The 18,532-nt window shown below is 41.8% G+C and overlaps 1 protein-coding gene across 9 annotated transcripts in view; it reads right to left on the bottom strand.

Annotated features, from left to right (window-relative positions):
- The window catches only part of exd3 (exonuclease 3'-5' domain containing 3), a 177,197-nt gene that overhangs the window by 112,900 nt on the left and 45,765 nt on the right, over positions 1 to 18,532 (bottom strand). For all 9 annotated transcript variants that reach the window (XM_072240618.1, XM_072240621.1, XM_072240619.1 and 6 more), the window contains 2 exons: positions 11,017 to 11,070; positions 8,196 to 8,335 (listed from right to left, as the gene is read on the bottom strand). In XM_072240618.1, the coding sequence (XP_072096719.1) occupies positions 8,196 to 8,335; positions 11,017 to 11,070 (194 nt within the window). The remainder of the gene's footprint in view (positions 1 to 8,195; positions 8,336 to 11,016; positions 11,071 to 18,532) is intronic.

Here is an 18,532-nt window from a genome sequence, read left to right as displayed (position 1 = left end):
AGTGCAGCCTGACCAATTGTATATTCCCAGCATGTTCAGTTCTTGTTTTAGATTTCCAGCATCTACAGTTTTTATTTTCATTATCGATTAGTAGGAAATTTGACTACACGGCAAAGAGACCAGAAGGCATAAATTTAAAGTGAAGCCTAAAGAGAATTCAAGGGGATCTGAGGGAAAAAAAAATCACTTGGGATATTTGAAGTCTGGAATCCCATCAACCTAATAGTCTGAGAGGTGATGGAGGCAGATATTCTCAACACTTAAGAGGCAACTGACTTAGAATTTCAATCACCAGGGCAAGTTAGGCGACAGACCATGTTTCTGTAAATATAAATAATGTAGATAGGTCAGCATGGATGTGATGAGCCAAAAGGCTTAATTCTGTGTTTTATGGCTCTACAACTCTATGATTACATGAAAAGACAGATGACCGAAGCTAGATTAAAGTGGTAGAGTTTTAACAAATAAATCTTAGACCATAAGACATAGGAGCAGAATTAGGCCTATTGACCCATTAGGTCTGCTCTGCAAAGGATGCACAGCAAGAGGCTTAACTACAGAATGTTATATTCTATGAAAGGGAATAGCAAAACTAAATGTTGATTCTTAAGATGTTTAGATAGGAGAAATTCAAATGGAGAAAGCATTGTAAAAATATTTGTATTGCTTTCACCATGGAAGACACAAGAAATGCCGCAGAAATGGGAGAACCAAGGATCGAATGACAATGATTATCTATCAGTACCACAAGAAAGTACCAAAGAAATCAATGACACCGAAAACCAATAAATCAAATGGACTGAACAGCCGATAGCTCAGGGCTTGAAAGGAGTTGTGTAGTGATCTGGGAAAGGTTTCCCTGCTAATGTAATGGTTTCTCTGTAGCGCGGTGTTTGACTTATGACTAAAGATAACGGGGGCTTTGGAATGTGTGCTGGCCAATGAGGGGAGATGTTTTTCTTTCTGTGTGCTCGAGCAAAGGTTTCAAGGTCTTTTGTTTGGCGGAAAACGGAGAGAGAAGATGCCAGAATGGGGAAGTTGTAGACTGCAGGACGGAGTGGCCTTGAAATGGGATCGGGAGTCAAAGGCGCCAGGGAAATCGATGGAGAACAAACAGACGGGATAACCATGAGCTCCAACATTGTGCATTCGACTGTCTCATGAGAATGGGCCCTTTTTCTTTTATTTTATTATCCCACCACTAAGCACATCTTTCCCTCCCCCCCCCCTGCATTCCGCAGGGATCGCTCCCTACGCAACTCCCTTGTCCATTCGTCCCCCCCATCCCTCCCCACTGATCCCCCTCCTGGCACTTATCCGTTTAAGCGGAACAAGTGCTACACATGCCCTTACACTTCCTCCCTTACCACCATTCAGGGACCCAAACAGTCCTTCCAGGTGAGGCAACAATTCACCTGTGAGTCGACTGGGGTGTTATACTGCGTCCCGTGCTCCCGATGTGGCCTTTTATATATTGGCGAGACCCGACGCAGACTGGGAGACCGCTTTGCTGAACATCTACGCTCTGTCCGCCAGAGAAAGCAGGATCTCCCAGTGGCCACACATTTTAATTCCACATCCCATTCCCATTCTGACATGTCTATCCACGGCCTCCTCTACTGTAAAGATGAAGCCACACTCAGGTTGGAGGAACAACACCTTATATTCCGTCTGGGTAGCCTCCAACCTGATGGCATGAACATCGACTTCTCTAACTTCCGCTAAGGCCCCACCTCCCCCTCGTACCCCATCTGTTACTTATTTTTATGCACACATTCTTTCTCTCACTCTCCTTTTTCTCCCTCTGTCCCTCTGAATATACCTCTTGCCCATCCTCGGTCCCCCCCCGTCTTTCTTCCCGGACGTCCTGTCCCATGATCCTCTCATATCCCCTTTTGCCTATCACCTGTCCAGCTCTTGGCTCTATCCCTCCCCCTCCTGTCTTCTCCTATCATTTTGGATCTTCCCCTCCCCCTCCAACTTTCAAATCCCTTACTCACTCTTCCTTCAGTTAGTCCTGACGAAGGGTCTCGGCCTGAAACGTCGACTGCACCTCTTCCTACAGATGCTGCCTGGCCTGCTGCATTCACCAGCAACTTTGATGTGTGTTCCTTTTTCTTTTATGTTTTCTTTACTAACCCTATAGTCAAATTAAGAATTATAAAGCACAATCATTTAATTGCATATTGTGCACTGTTTGTTATTTTGTGGTACTGATTTCTAACAGGGGAACACATCACACAGCATCCACCCAAATGAGATTTCTTAAGTTTGGCCGAGCCGGAGGCTGCCCTCCCCTAGATCAAGCCGCTAGCCGAACCCGAGGGTTACAGTTGAATGACGATGCAGTGAAGGCATTTGAAAACAGTAGATTGTCAAATGTAAAACAACCAAGAAAGGGGGTAGAAACAAATAGAGAGCATGGATCAGTTCGCTTAACATGAATTGCAAACAAAATCTTGGAATGAACAACAGGATGCGAAGAAAAACATAATGTGATTAGGAAATTGTGTTTGACAAACTTAATGGTGTTTGTAACTCATAGGGTGGAAATGGCAAACAGGTGAAATGCAAGTGGATTTTCAAGGTGCATTTGGAATACATGAATAGGGCACATAGGTTGGGGTAACATCTTAGCATGGTGAAAAGATGGATGCAAAGCCAGCAAACAAAGAATAGAAATAAGTATGACTTGTTCTAGTTGACAGGCTATTACAACTGCGGACCCACAGGGAATGGTACTAGGTCCTCAGTTATTTGCAAAAGCTTTTTATGGCTCATCTAAAAATACAGCATAGTACATCTAAATTTGTTGATGATGTAAAGCCAGTGGGAAAGTCAACAATGAAAGGAAAGCAAAGTGCCTGCAGAATAATCAAAACAGGTTAATTAAGTGAATAATTAGATAGTAGATACAGCATAGTGTGGATAAACACAAGATTCTTCAATTTTGCAGTATGATGAGAAAAATAGAATGTAGGCTTATCACACAAGAAGAAAATTTACAGATGCGTTTTGCCTTTACTGCAAGGAGGTTGGGGAACTGTGCCAAGTTTGGGGGATACAACCTGGAATAATGTGTTCAGTGCTGCTTTCTGTGCCTGAAAAAATATTAACATCATAGTTGCAGAGAAGGTCCTTTGTTCCCCTTCCCATATCCTTGGTACCATAAAGTACTTATCTATCCGAATCCCATGTACTAGTATTTGCTCCACAGCCTACTGGGTGATTCATGTGCTTGTCTACATAGCCAATTATGACAGTACCTACCATCCATCCACTCTAATGGTGTATTCCAAATTGCAATTACCTAGTGGGTGAAAAATTTCTTCCTCAAACCTATTAACTCTCTCACCCATCACATTTTTTACTATCAGGATATCCTATCTATGCCTCTCTCAGCCTCTTCTGCTCCCAGGAAAACAAACTCATTCTATCCAGTATCTCTTTATAACTATAACTCCATGCCAGGCAACACTTTGGCCTTGGAAGCAGCTGGGAGATTGATCCATGTCATATAGTAGCTGTTTCATGAGGATCAACTGAACAGGAGTGCCCTTCCTTCACCAAGTTCTAGAAGAATGAGAGGTGATTTCACTCAGACATTGTGAGGTGGATGCCGAAAAGCTCCTTTCAAATATTGAAAGGCCTAAATAAAGCGGATGTGGAGAGGATGTGTCCTATCGTGGGGCAGTCTGGGACCAGAGGGTTTGTCCATTTGGAAGAGAGATGAGGAGGAAGTTATTTAGCCAGAAGATAGTGGATCTGTGGAATTCATTGCACAGACCACCGTGGAGGCCAAGTATATGGGTGTATTTAGAGTGGAGGTTAATAGGTTATAGATTAGTCAGGGTGTCAAAGGTTATGGGAAGAAGGTAGGAGAATGGAGTTGAGAGGGATAATAAATCAGCCGTGATGAAATGTCAGAGCAGATTCAATGGGCCAAATGGCCTAATTCTGCTCCTAATTTTATTGTCTAATAACCATGCAATTATGTCCTCCTGCCCCACCGACCCTGAAACACTGCGAATATTTGTATTTCAGATAAACATCCTGTTTCTATCAGATAGCTTTATTAATTGTGTTCTATTCCCTATCTCAAACCTAGGCTTCCCCTTGAAAAGGAGATGATGAAGATTCCAAAAATTACTTACAATTCTTTTGAAAAGTTAGAAAAATTGGAGTTTTATGATTGATTTACAGAATTGGGAAATACATTTTAGAGGATAACCTTATTTATATCCAGTGAATATCCTTATGCCCAGAGTTAATATTCTGATCCTCCCAAGCCCGTGTTTCCCCAGCCCCCCTGAACACGAAGCTCCCAGTCTCCAACAAACTTCCAGCTCATCTCCATCCCTCCCCGGTTCCTCACCCACAGAACTTCTGCAAGGTTCTAAACTGGATCTCCAGTCTAAGCACATAGAAAATTAAGAAAAAAAAAGTAGGCCATTTTATCCTCCATTTATTGCTTCATCCAGAAAGATTATTTTACCTCTTTCTGCACTAAATCCATATCCCTTGATTCCCTTAATACCCAAACCTCAATCTGGAAGTGCTCTACTATTCAGTCCTTAAACATGGGTTTCAGCATTTCTCTAATACTGATACAAGGCCAATGGATCTGTGTTCTTCCATTTCCTTTCTCCTCTTTTCTTAAGTGGATTGTTGCTACCTTCAGATCTGTGGAAAACATTCCAGAATCCATTAAACAAGCGCATCCACTAACTTTACAGCCACAGTTTTCTGACAGTTTTCCCTCCTCTCCACACGCACATTCCCTCTGCTGCCACTCTTTGCACTTCACTCCTCTCTGCTGCCACTCTCTACGCCTGACTCCTCTCTGCCACCACGCTCTACGTCTCCCTCCTCTCCGCCGCCACTCTGTCCCCATTCTCTCTGCTGCCATTCTCTGTACACCCTCCTCGCCTCCGTCCTCTCCGCCGCCACTCTCTGTGCCCCCTCGCCTCCATCCTCTCCGCAACCACTCTCTGTGCCCCCTCCTCTCCACCACTCTCTGCACCCCCCTCCTGTCGCCACTCTCCTCACTCCCTTTCCTCTCCGGTGCCACTCTCCACGTCCCCCTCCTCTTTGTTGCCACTCTCCACGCTCCTCTCCGCACCTTCCTCTTCTCCATATGGTCATATAAACCATATAACAATTACAGCACGGAAACAGGCCATCTTGGTCCTTCCAGTCCGTGCCAAACTCTTACTCTCACCTAGTCCCACTGACCTGCACTCAGCCCATAAACCTCCATTCCTTTCCTGTCCCATATAGCTATCCAATTTAACTTTTAAATGACAACATCGAACCTGCCTCAACCACTTCTGCTGGAAGCTTGTTCCACACAGCTGCCACTCTCTGAGTAAATAAGTTCCCCCTCATGTTACCCCTCAACTTTTGCCCTTTAACTCTCAACTCATGTCCTCTTGTTTGAATCTCCCCCACTCTCAATGGAAAAAGCCTATCCAAGTCAACTCTATCTATCCCCCTCATAATTTTAAATACCTCTATCAAGTCCCCCCTCAACCTTCTACGCTCCAAAGAATAAAGACCCAACTTGTTCAATCTTACTCTGTAACTTAGGTGATGAAACCCAGGTAACGTTCCAGTAAATCTTCTCTGTACTCTCTCTATTTTGTTGACATCATTCCTATAATTCGGTGACCAAAACTGTACACAATACTCCAAATTTGGCTTCACCAATGCCTTGTACAAATTTCAACATTGCACCCCAACTCCTATACTCAATGCTCTGATTTATAAAGGCCAGCATACCAAAAGCTTTCTTCACCACCCTATACACATGAGATTCTACCTTCAGGGAACTATGCACCATTATTCACAGATCCCTCTGTTCTACTGCATTCTTCAATGCCCTACCATTTACCATGTATGTCCTATTTTGATTAGTCCTACCAAAATGTAGCACCTCACATTTATCAGCATTAAACTCCATCTGCCATCTTTCAGCCCACTCTTCTAACTGGCCTAAATCTCTCTCCAAGCTTTGAAAACCTACGTCATTATCCACACCGCCACCTATCTTAGTATTATCTCATAATTACTCATCCAATTTACCACCCCATCATCCAGATCATTAATGCATATGACAAACAACATTGGACCCAGTACAGATCCCTGAAGCACACCACTAGTCACCAGCCTCCAATCTGACAAACATGTATCCACCACTACTCTCTGGCATCTCCCATCCAGCCACTGCTGAATCCATTTTACTACTTCAATATTAATACCTAAGGATTGAACCTTCCTAACTAACCTTCCATGTGGAACCCTGTCAAAGGTCTTACTGAAGTCCATACAGACAACATCCACCGCTTTACCCTCGTCAACTTTCCTAGTAACCTCTTCAAAAAATTCAGTAAGATTTGTCAAACATGACCTTCTACGCACAAATCCATGTTGACTGTTCCTAATCAGACCCTGTCTATCCAGATAATTATATATACCATCTCTAAGAATACTTTCCATCAACTTACCCATCACTGACGTCAAATTCACAGGCCAATAATTGCTAGGTTTACTCTTAGAACCCTTTTTAAACAATGGAACAACATGAGAAATGCACCATTCCTCTGGCACCATCCCCATTTCTAATGACATTTGAAATATTTCTGTCAGAGCCCCTGCTATTTCCACACGAACTCCCCTCAAGGTCCTAGGGAATATCCTGTCAGGACCCGGAGACTTATCCACTTTTATATTCCTTAAAAGCGCCAGTACTTCCTCTTCTTTAATCATCATAGTTTCCATAACTTCCCTACCCGTTTCCCTTATCTTACACAATTCAATATCCTTCTCCTTAGTGAATACCGAAGAAATTGTTCAGAATCTCCCTCATCTCTTTTGGCTCCACACATAGCTGTCCACTCTGATTCTCTAAGGGACCAATTTTATCCCTCACTATCCTTTAGCTATTAATAACTGTAGAAACCCTTGGGATTTATTTTCACCTTACGTGCCAAAGCAACCTCATATCTTCTTTTAGCTTTTCTAATTTCTTTCATAAGATTCTTTATACATTCTTTATATTCCTCGAGCACCTCATTTACTCCATGCTTCCTACATATTTATTGTAGATATCTCTCTTTTTCCAAACCAAGTTTCCAATATCCCTTGAAAACCATGGCTCTCTCAAACTTTTAACCTTTCCTTTCAACCTAACAGGAACATAAAGATTCTGTACCCTCAACATTTCGCCTTTAAGTGACCACCATTTGTCTATTACATTCTTCCCATAAAACAAATTGTCCCAATCCACTCCTTCTGAATCCTTTCGCATCTCCTCAAAATTAGCTTTTCTCCAATCAAAAATCTCAACCCTGGGTCCAGACCTATCCTTCTCCATAATTATATTGAAACTAATAGCATTGTGATCACTGGACCCGAAGTGCTGCCCAACACAAACCTCCATTACCTGACCTATCTCATTCCCTAACAGGAGATCCAACACTGCCCCTTCTCTAGTTGGTACTTCTATGTATTGCTGCAAAAACTATCCTGCACACATTTTACAAACTCCAAACCATCCAGCCCTTTTACAGTATGGACTTCCCAGTCTATGTGTGGAAAATTAAAATCTCCCACAATCACAACCTTGTGCTTACTACAAATATCTGCTATCTCCTTACAAATTTGCTCCTCCGCTGCCACTCTCTGCACCTCTCTCCTATCCTCTGCTCTCTGTGCCCCCTCCTTTCTGTTGCCTCTTTCCATGACCCTCTCCTCACCTCCTTCCTCTCCGTTGCCATTCTCTGTGCCTCCCTCCTCTCCATCGCCACTCTCTGCCCCACCCTCCCTCAAACCCAGATCCTGTCCCATTCTCTACTATCTGCAAGATAAAACTCACTAGTATCTTGCTCCTCTGCCTGTTTCTATGCCTTTTTTCAAGAAGCACAGTATTTAAATGTAGACGTAATGCAGTCATCAGCTGTAGTTCATGCAAGTGCAGATTATAAGCATCTCAAAGAACTTGCTTTTAAAAGGAAATGACCCTATCTGAAGCCACCATTTACACTACAGAAACACTCTGTAGTCACGCGTCCTTGTGCCATTCTACCTGAGAAACGCACCCATAGCATAACCTACTGTCTGTCCAACTACATTCTCCCACTCAGCCAAGCTGTGCAGTTGTTGAATATGTTTCAGTGATGACTCCGGAGGAGTACCTGCGTATGTTTTCTGTGCTATCACACGAGCGGCACAGCGAATCCAGCACTTGTAGCAAACGCTTCTGTAGCTCTGGATAGTCGTCAACATATGCCTCCACCAGGCTCATATCATCCTGAAGGAGCAGGGGAATACACATCTGTACCAGACAAAACAACTCATATTGAGAATACACTCACAGATTGAGTAACAATTGAAACATTAGAAAACTATATATTTATTTAGGCACAAAGAGCTAACATGAACTGGGAAGGAAAGTGTGAAGTGTTTATTATACTATCTAGACAGAACCACCTGGCCACAAAGTACAAAATCTACTGGAATTCATTAGAATGAGAGAGGGGATTTTAGGTGCAGAAGGAATAATGAAGAACAGGATGCTGGAGTGACAGGAACAAAGTCAATGGTGTCTCTATACTATACTGACAAAGACACAGCCAAGAGAGAATCACAATTCTGAAGAAAAGTTATTGACCCACATCTCAGTTTCTCCTAGGCATACCGTCATTGAAAGATGCAACAGAAAAATTGGCTACTGATTTCAGTAACAAGCAAGCATTTTTACATTAGTTCTACTCTGATTTCTTTTATTTTCCCTACGTTCCGATCCATTACACAAAGATTCCACCACTCACCTATATATTAGAGGCAGTTTAATGTTCAATTAACCTACCAACCTCTATGTCTTTGGGATGTGGGATGAAACCAGAATACCCAGGGAAAACCCATATGGTTACAGGAATTTATGCAAACTCCATGTAGATTGCAACGGAGTTCAGGATGGAACCCTAGGGCTCTGGAGCTATAAGACAGCAGTTCCATTATCTGTATCATTATGTTACCTTCACCATAGATGCTATCATTTTTGTACATGTCAAGTACTGTGTTTTATTGTACATTTTACCACCATCAGTTTTTTGATCCTCAGGAAGAGAAGCATGGGAGGACAGAAGAAAGACAGTGACAGAACTGTAGACAACAGAAACTGAAGGTAAGAAGGGAGAGCAAGAAGAGGTGTGTTAGAGTGAGTTTTTGGGTAGATGATTCATTTACACTTAAATGACTCTGGCCACCGGTCTTCTGTTTGATGAAGTACTGTGGATTGAGTTCACAACAATGCATTTCCTAAAAGCTGTGAATACCAGATGCTGCTGATGCTGTAGTTTGACCAGATGCTGTAGTTTCAGACAGTTTTATCTATAATTTATGAATATGAATTGTCCTCTATGGTAGCACGTGAAGTACCAAATAAATGTATTGTGGATTTAACTTGCATTCCTAAAGGCTGTGAGTACCAACCCAGACATGTTGGCGACAGGAGAAAAGGATGAAGTCAGAAGGTGTCAGAAGGGTCAGAGCCGTCTCTATTTCCTGAGGAGACTGAGGTCCTTTAACATCTGTCGGACGATGCTGTGGTGGCCAGTGCTATCATGTTTGCTGTTGTGAGCTGGGACAGCAGGCTGAGGGTAGCAGACACCAGCAGAATCAACAAACTCATTCGTAAGGCCAGTGATGTTGTGGGGATGGAACTGGACTCTCTGACGATGGTGTCTGAAAAGAGGATGCTGTCCAAGTTGCATGCCATCTTGGTCAATGTCTCCCATCCACTACATAATGTACTGGTTGGGCACAGGAGCACATTCAGCCAGAGACTCATTCCACCGAGATTCAACACAGAGCGTCATAGGAAGTCATTCCTGCCTGTGGCCATCAAACTTTACAACTCCTCCCTTGGAGGGTCAGACACCCTGAGCCAATAGGCTGGACCTGGACTTATTTCCTGGCATAATTTACATATTACTATTTAATTATTTATGGTTTTATATTGCTATATTTATACTCTATTTTTGGTTGGTGCAACTGTAATGAAAACCAATTTCCCTCGGGATCAATAAAGTATGACTATGACTATGTTTGTATGTAGCTTCAAAAAGAAGTATTGTCTATGCATTTTCTACAACTTTGTAAGTAGCAATTGCCTTTTGTGTTTCGCATATAAATATCAAGCCCACATTGGGGTAGCAGACCTTTCCACTGAAAGCGTCTCTGTCCGTATGATGCCCGCTGTACCTTGTTGTGTCGAATAAAGAAGCTGCTTTGTATCTACCAGTAACTCTGTCTCTCCGGTGATTTCATCCACGTTACAACAAGGTGAAAGTGATAAAAGAAGAGTAAAGACAGAATAACAGGATTACAGTCTAATGGCTAACTCTAGCTTCTGGCTTTATATCATTTGAACTCTCTTTCCCACTCCACACTGACCTGACCTGTTTGTCCTCACTCTCAACTTTGTTACTAAGAGGCCAAACACAAAATGAAAGATAAACACTTCATATTTCACTTGGAAAGCTTATAACCCAATGATATGAATACTGAATTTTCTAGTTTCTGGTTAGCATCTGGTTTCTGCTATTGCTTACTAACTCTATCCCACACCCATTTCTTCCTACTACACACAGGCAATCTTTCCTCTTTAGCCTGATGCAGGGCCTCGACCTGAAAAATCAAAACAAGTTTTACCTCTACAGATGAAAAGGCATTAAACTGGAAACACACCAAATGGCTGCTAATGTTTTGAGAACAGATAATTTAAGGCAGAACAAGCAACATTTTCTTATCTCCTCTATAAATGCAATTCTTTCTGCACTGGACTTAAATCATAAACACAACAGTGCACAAAGAAGACAAGTAGAAATGCTCTTTTCTTCCTATAAGTCTTCAAGAGCAGACTAATCAACAGTTATATGAATCTGCAAAGGAGTTCTGTTGTTCTCCTACTAACTCCTCCACTTCCCAACATGACTCCAGAAATCTACTTACCTCCTCTATGTTCAGCTGCAACTGCAGATTCAGCTTTATGCTCAGTAATACAGCCTGTGGATCAAGTAAATAGGCATATTCAGTATCTCAGGGCATTGCTATCAATAACATGACAAAAAACTTTTTTTAATGCCCTTTGTTTAAGGAAAAGAAACCGAGCAATTTTCACTGAGAAAAACATTGCCTGCATCAACAATAGTGTACATGTCACGGAGCTATCTGTCTGAATTGAATTGAATTGACTTTATTACTTACATCCTTCACATACATGACGAGTAAAAATCTTTACGTTACATCTCCCTCTAAATGTCCAATGTGCAATTTATAGTGATTTATAATATATAGTATGTAAAACAGAACAGTCAATATAACATAGAAATACAATTGTATCAGCATGAATTAATCAGCCTGGTGGAAGAAGCTGGCCCAGAGCCTGTTGGTCCTGGTTTTTATGCTGTGGTACCATTTCCCAGATGGCAGCAACTGGAATAGTTTGTGGTTGGGGTGACTCAGGTCCCCAGTGATCTTTAGGCCCTTTTTATATACTTGTCTTTGTAAATGTCCTGAATAATGGGAAGTTCACATCTACAGATGTACTGGGCTGTCCATACTACTCCCTGCAGAGTCCTGCGATTTGAGGGAAGTACAGCTCCCATACCAGGCAGTGACGCAGTCAGTCAGGATGCTCCCAATTGTGCCCCTGTAGAAAGTTCTTAGGATTTGGGGGCCCATACCAAACTTCATCAACCGTCCAAGGTGAAAAGGGTGCTGTTGTGCTTTTTCGCACCACACAGCCAGTATGTACAGACCACATGAGATCCTCGGTAATGTGTATGCCAAGGAACTTAAAGCTGTTCACCCTCTCAACCCCAGATCCATTGATGCCAATAGGGCAGTCAATCCCATTCACTGAGCTACCTACCCTAGAAGCTCAATAAAGTGATATAGTCATAAGCCGAGGAAGGAGAGAATACAATGATTGATTTGAATGATTTAAAAATGAACAGTCCAATAACTTTTATTACAATAACTAGAGGGATATCAAGCCACGTGTTATTCATCTGAATGCAGACAGATTTATTTCTATTTCTCATCCAGACGCCGTGCCGGTTAACCACTGGTAAGTCAGTGTTACGGCAACCCAAAGCAGACAATCTTACCAAAGTCAAAGTCAAGTTTATTGTTATAGGCACAGGTACATGTATCCAGAGGTGCAATGAAAAACTTAATTGCAGCAGCATTACATGCACATAACACCATAAAAGCAACAGTTACAAGTAAAAGCAATTTTAAACATAAACAGAATGTTTACGTAGAACACAAACGTAGCAAAAAAAAAGCATAGACCACTTTAGTGCAAAATGATCAAAATGGTCATAGTGTTGCTAAACTGTAATGATGTGTGTTTTGACAAGTTCAAGGAAAGAAGCAGTTCTTGAAACAGGTAGTGTGGGGCTTCAGGTTTCGGTACCTCATGTCCAGTGACAGCTGTGAAAAGTTCTTCCTGAGGCAGCACCTCCTGTACGTACAATCAATGGTGGGAAGAGATGTGTCCATGTAGTATTGGGCACAGTTCACTACTCTCTGCAGCTTCTTATTTACCTGTGAATTTGAATTCTACAACATAATATACTACACTCCTCAATTAAATTTCCCTTAACAAGAGTATGCAGGTTATATAACTACGCCCCTGCACAGACACTGTGTTGAAGCAGACTGATCAACCCCAGAACACATTCAGGGGATTACTTTGCTCATCCATTAGAACTTGTTGTCAACTAACCAAACACAAACAGATGCATCCAATTTAAAGATCAGGTCTCTCTCATGCCTTCTGTTGCTGCAGGGAGTATCTTTTTTCAGGAGTAACAATTACTGCTGAGACTAGATGTTTGTTAGCTTATGGGCCTAGTTCTGATGCAGCCTCACGAGTAGCAGCAAAGTTACCTATGTCTCTGCTTGATCAGGAGGAACATCAGGTCACTGTGTTTGAACTCGTGAAAGGCAAGGGTGGTCCATGTGAACGTGAACGTACTGTGCAAGTAAAAGGTGTCTTATGTCCAGGAATCCATAAACATTATAGATGTCAGAAATCATGAACTATCACCCTCTCTGCAGATCCAGTTGTGCCCTCACCCATTTCCCTGCCAGGTTCCTCTGGAGTTAATTCCACCTCCACTCATTTGAGCTCATAGTTAGTAACCCAAAATGCTCTTCTTCTGGTTTAGAGGAGACCCACCTCATGTTTTGGTACTCATGTTGCCTCCTGATGTTGTGTGGAACTTTTTGCACATCACCTCTAATTGAGACGGAAGGGTATGCTAATTCCGCAGGATCTTTGCAGCAAGTTCATACGCCAGTGAAATATCACAGGCTAGCATAAAATTTACAGTAAATCCTCTTGTGTCACGGGTTTTGTGATAAACCACCCCTCGTAGACCAGAGGCAAACTAATCCTGGGGGGGCACCATCAAGAAATTTCCCAAGATTACTGGAGTTCAACTCTTTCAGTGATTATGCAAAAAGTTTGAAGTTAATAACTCATCAGGGTGATTGATAAGTTTGTGGCCTAAGGTAGAAGGAGATGAGTTATTAACTTCAAACTTTTTGCATGATCACTGAAAGAGTTGAACTGCATGTGCATGTAACGAGAGCTGTATAACTCATCTCCTTCTACCTTAGGTCTCAAACTTATCAATCACCCCTGTTGTAGACACTTTCTGGAGGTCCAAGATCCGTATGCTCCATGACTACTGGACTAAGTGTGTAAATGTAGGAGGGGACTATGTTGAAAAATAAATGTGCTAGGTTTTCTAAAGTTGACTCCTTCTACCTTAGGCCATGAACTTATCAATCATCCCTCGTATTCTCCTTCTCAATTAGTCATTGAGAAGATAGTGATGATCATCTCCTTGAACCCTGCATTCTGTTTACTGTTAGATTGACTGCTCCAGTATTTAGCCCAGACTGCGTGAATGTTAGACATGTAAATGTTACCCAACAATAAAACAAACTTATTAATTTTTTATCTCTTTCATCAATTAAGTAAATTGCCATATTATTCTTTAGTTGAGACCAGAATTAAAATAAGACACAACACATCATATCCATTCTATAGATCTATCCCAGTCCAGAGGGTATTTCAATTATTTTGCCTGCAAATTTTATCCTTTTAGAAAATGTATCGAATTTCCTTTTGAACCACTGAATCTACTTCCACAAACCCTTTTGACACGTTCACATTATCAAAATAAGTACATGTTACCATATGCTACCTTGAGTTTCATTTTCTTGCCGGCATTTACTGGAAAAATAAAGAAATATATATCTAGACTACATGAGAAACTATATATAAACAAAGACTCACAAACAACCAATATGCAAAAGAAGGCAAAACGTACTAATAAAAAATAACATTGAGAACATGAGTTTTAAAGAGTTCTTGAAAGCGAGTTTAGAGGTCATAGAATTAGTTTAGAGTTGTGCCGCTGATGGCGGTAGCATATTAGCTGTTCCTCAGCCTGATTACATGGGACGTAAGGCTTCTGTACTTCCTGGCTGATGGTAGTAGAGAGAAGAGTGCCCTGTATGGTGGGGTCTTCGATGATGGATGTGACTTTTTGTGGCAGCGCTCCAGGCAAATGTACTCATTGGTGGAGAGGGCTTTGCCTGTGATGAACTGTGTTGTATCCACCACCTTCCAAAGTCTTTTCCATTCCTGAGCATTGGTGTTTCCATACCAGGCCATAATGCAACCAGTTAGGATACACTTCACTGTGCGCCCATAGAAGTTTGTCAAACTTTTTGGTGACATGCCAAATCTACACAAACTTTTAGGAAAGTAGATACGGTGTTGTGCCATGTGATGGCACTTACACGCTGGTCCCAGGCGATATCCTGGCGTTAATATATCAGATCCTCTGATATGTTATCCCCAGGGAATTTATTGTAAAGCTGCTGCTCCCCTCTTCCCCTGATCCTCTAATCCTGTCCAAGTTTATCCAGTGCAAAAAGTATTTCTCACCTTCTCAAGAATTCTTTTGCAATTATAACAAAACTGATTCTTCTGGATATAATTTCCCTTCTTCAAAGCAGCTCATTATTTTGTCACTTACTTAAGTAAAATGGCACAAAAATTAGAAAATGCAAGTGGTAATGAATATCCTCCAAAACATAGTAAAGCTTTTCACAGCAGTAGATAGATGGGCGGGGGGGGGGGGGGGTGTGACATAGAGTATTTGAAGGGTTAACACCCAGATGACTAACTGGACAAAAACAGCTAGCGGTTTAAAACACGCAAATTACTGATAGTGAGCCTTCAATACGATCTGATTATCCTGACTTATTGATATATTTGCATACAGACTTCCCTGGATATATGAAAAATTCTACAAAAAGTGCATGTTGCTCGAACTATGCTTCTTTTTTGCTCAGTAGTTCAAATGTAAGGCAAGAGCAGAGACATGAGAATGGTTTTGCATTTTCGTTCCCCATGAGTTCAGTAGGTCAGAAGATACAGCATTGATAAATGATCCCAGCCATAACACACAATGTTGAGTTGCAACCCCAGTGGGAATCTTCCGCTTCTGGCTATAAAAATATCACTGCTAATGGCATTGTGATATCTCAAATCAAAAGTGACATATTCTGATTGGGAATTTTCAGCAGACCCAGTAATATCATAGGGCATGAACTATGCCAAGTTGCCCTGCACGTGAGACAACAGACCAGTTACAAGAATTTATTTTCTTCTCAAAGGAATGCGTAGAAAGTGCTGAAAAGTCTCATTAATTTGCAACCAGACACCCTGTCAGTCCTTGAAGGGGAACAGATGACCACGGTACACAAGCCGTCCTGTCAATCATTCCTTCTCCTCAACCTAGCACAGCTTGCTCTGCTCAGATATTTGACTCTTTTATTATTACACGCCAGAAGACTATTCAGACCTTCTTGTCCATACTTGCTCCTGGTTGAGCAATCTCAACCATGCTATTCTACTTACGAACCTGTTGTCCTACAACCTATTCTCTCTCATATGTCCATCAAATACTTTGGTACATGGGAGAAACTAGAGCACTGTGACCTCAGTTATGCTCCATTTATAACATCCATCCCAGAACAAGGCTTTTAAATAATCTACACGCAGCTGAGATATCTTCAAAATTGACAGTGTAAAGGGCTAAAAACTTAGGCAACAAAATGTCTATGTCATGGCACCAAAGGGATTGGTGGGCTAGAACTGCACAGCACTGGAACAAGTCCTTTAGCCTGTGACGTCTGTGCTGAACACAATGCTGAATTAACCAGCTTCTCTTCTGCCTTGCATATAACACATTTCCCTCCATTTGCTGCTTACTCACGAGTCATTGGATGTTGTGTACTTGGATTTTCAGAAAGCCTTTGACAAGGTGCCACACACAAGGCTGCTTAACAAGACAAGAGCACATGGTGTTACAGGAAAAATACTAGCATGGATAGGAGACTGGCTGACTAGCAGGAGGCAAATAGTGGAAGTAAAGGGTGCCTATTCTAGTTGGTTACCGGTAACTAGTGGTGTTCTGTAGAGGTCAGTATTGGGACCACTTCTTTTCACTTTGTACAGTATGTCAATGATTTGAGTGACAGAATTGATGTCTTTGTGGCCAAGTTTGCAGACAATACAAAGATAGGTGAAGGGGCAGATGGTGTTACGGGTCTGTGGAAAGACTTGGACAGAGAATGGGCAAAGAAGTGGCAGATGGAATACAGTGTTGCAAGTGAATAGGCATGCGTTTTGGTCGAAGGAACAAAAGTGTTGGCTATTTTCTAAATGGGCAGAAAATTCAAAAATCCGAGGTGTACAGAGACTTGGGGGTCCTCGTACAGGCTTCCCTAAAGGAATCTCATTGAATCCTATCAAATATTGCGAGACCTAGATAGAGTGGATGTGAAGAGGATGTTCTCTATAGTGGGTGAGTCTAGGACTAGACAGCACAGCCTCAGAAGAGAGAGACGTCCATTTAGAACAGAGATAAGGAGGAACTTTTTAGCTCGAGGGTAGTGAATCTGCAGTATTCATTGCCACGGATGGCTATGGAGACAAAGTCATTGAGTATATTTAAAGTAGAGGTTGAAATGTTCTTGATTAGTCAGGGTGTCAAAGGTTGCAGGGAGAAGGTAGGAGAATGGGGTTGAGGGGAATAATAGTCAGCCACAATGGAATGGCAAACAGGATTTGATGAGCCAAATAGCCTTATTGTGCTCCCATAAGCCTCTTAAGTGCCATTATTTTATCTGCTTCTACCACTACCCCTGGCAGCTTGTTGTAGACACCTACCACTCTCTTTGTAAAAATAAACCCTATTGTACACATTTCCTTTATTTTCTTACCTTAAATGCATGACTTCTAGTATTGATATTTCTACTCTGGGGAGAAGATTCCTACTGCCTACCCAATCTATGGTTCTCATAATTTTATAAACTTCTGTCAGATCTCCCCTTAGCCCCCAATGTTTCAGAGAAAACAGCTCAAGTTTTCCAACCTCTCCTCATAACACATACTCTCTAACCCAGGCAGCATACTGATTAACCCCTTTATGCCCTCCCCAAAGCTTGCACATCCTTGCTGTAATGGAGGCAACCAGAATTGAACATAATACTTCAAGTGCAGCCTAACCAAAGTTTTATCTAGTTCAGCACAACTCCTGACTTTTATACTCAATGCTCTGACTGACGAAGTTACACATTACACCTTGTTTCCCACTCTGTCTACTTGCATTGCCACTTTCAAGGAGCTATAGACTTAAATCCCAAGATTGCACTGTATATCAATGCCATTAAGGACACACCTTTCACTTACATATGACTTTCCAAAGTGCAATACCTCACACTTGGCCAGATTAAATTTCATCTGCCATTTTTCTGTCCAATTCTGTAACTGATCTATATTCTGTAGTATCCATTGAGAATCTTCACTATCCACAACTCCACCAGTTGTTTTGTCATCTGCAACCCTACTAACCTACCCATCTACATTTTCATCCACCATTCACATACATCATGAACAACAGAGGTCCCAATACTGATCCTTGCAGAACACCACTGGTCACAGACCTCACACCATAATAACATCCTTAGGCACTACCCTTTGTCTTCTTTGAGTAAGCCAATTCTGATTCCAAACTACTAAGTTACCATGGATCAAATGCATCTTAATCTTCTGGATAAGCATACCATGGGGATCTTGTAAAATGCCTTACCGAAGTCCATGTAGATAACATCCACAGCCCTACCCTCATCGATCATCTTTGTCATCTACTCAAAAAACTCAGTCAAGCTTGTTAGACATGACCTAACCTGCACAAGTCATGCTGTCTGTCCCTAATTGGGTCATGCCTTTCTATGTGTTTGTAAATCTGTCCTTAAGAATCCTCTCCAACAGCTACCCTACCAATGGTGTCAGGATTATTGCCTGTAAGTTCTTGGACTAACTTTATGTTTTTTCTTGAAAAAAGGAACAGCATTAGCTACCCTTCAG

The sequence above is a fragment of the Mobula birostris genome, chromosome 22 (assembly GCF_030028105.1).
Source record: "Mobula birostris isolate sMobBir1 chromosome 22, sMobBir1.hap1, whole genome shotgun sequence".
NCBI lineage: Eukaryota > Metazoa > Chordata > Chondrichthyes > Myliobatiformes > Myliobatidae > Mobula > Mobula birostris.
The sequence above is the reverse complement of the archived record's forward strand: the minus strand, read 5'-3'. Positions and strand labels throughout refer to the sequence as shown.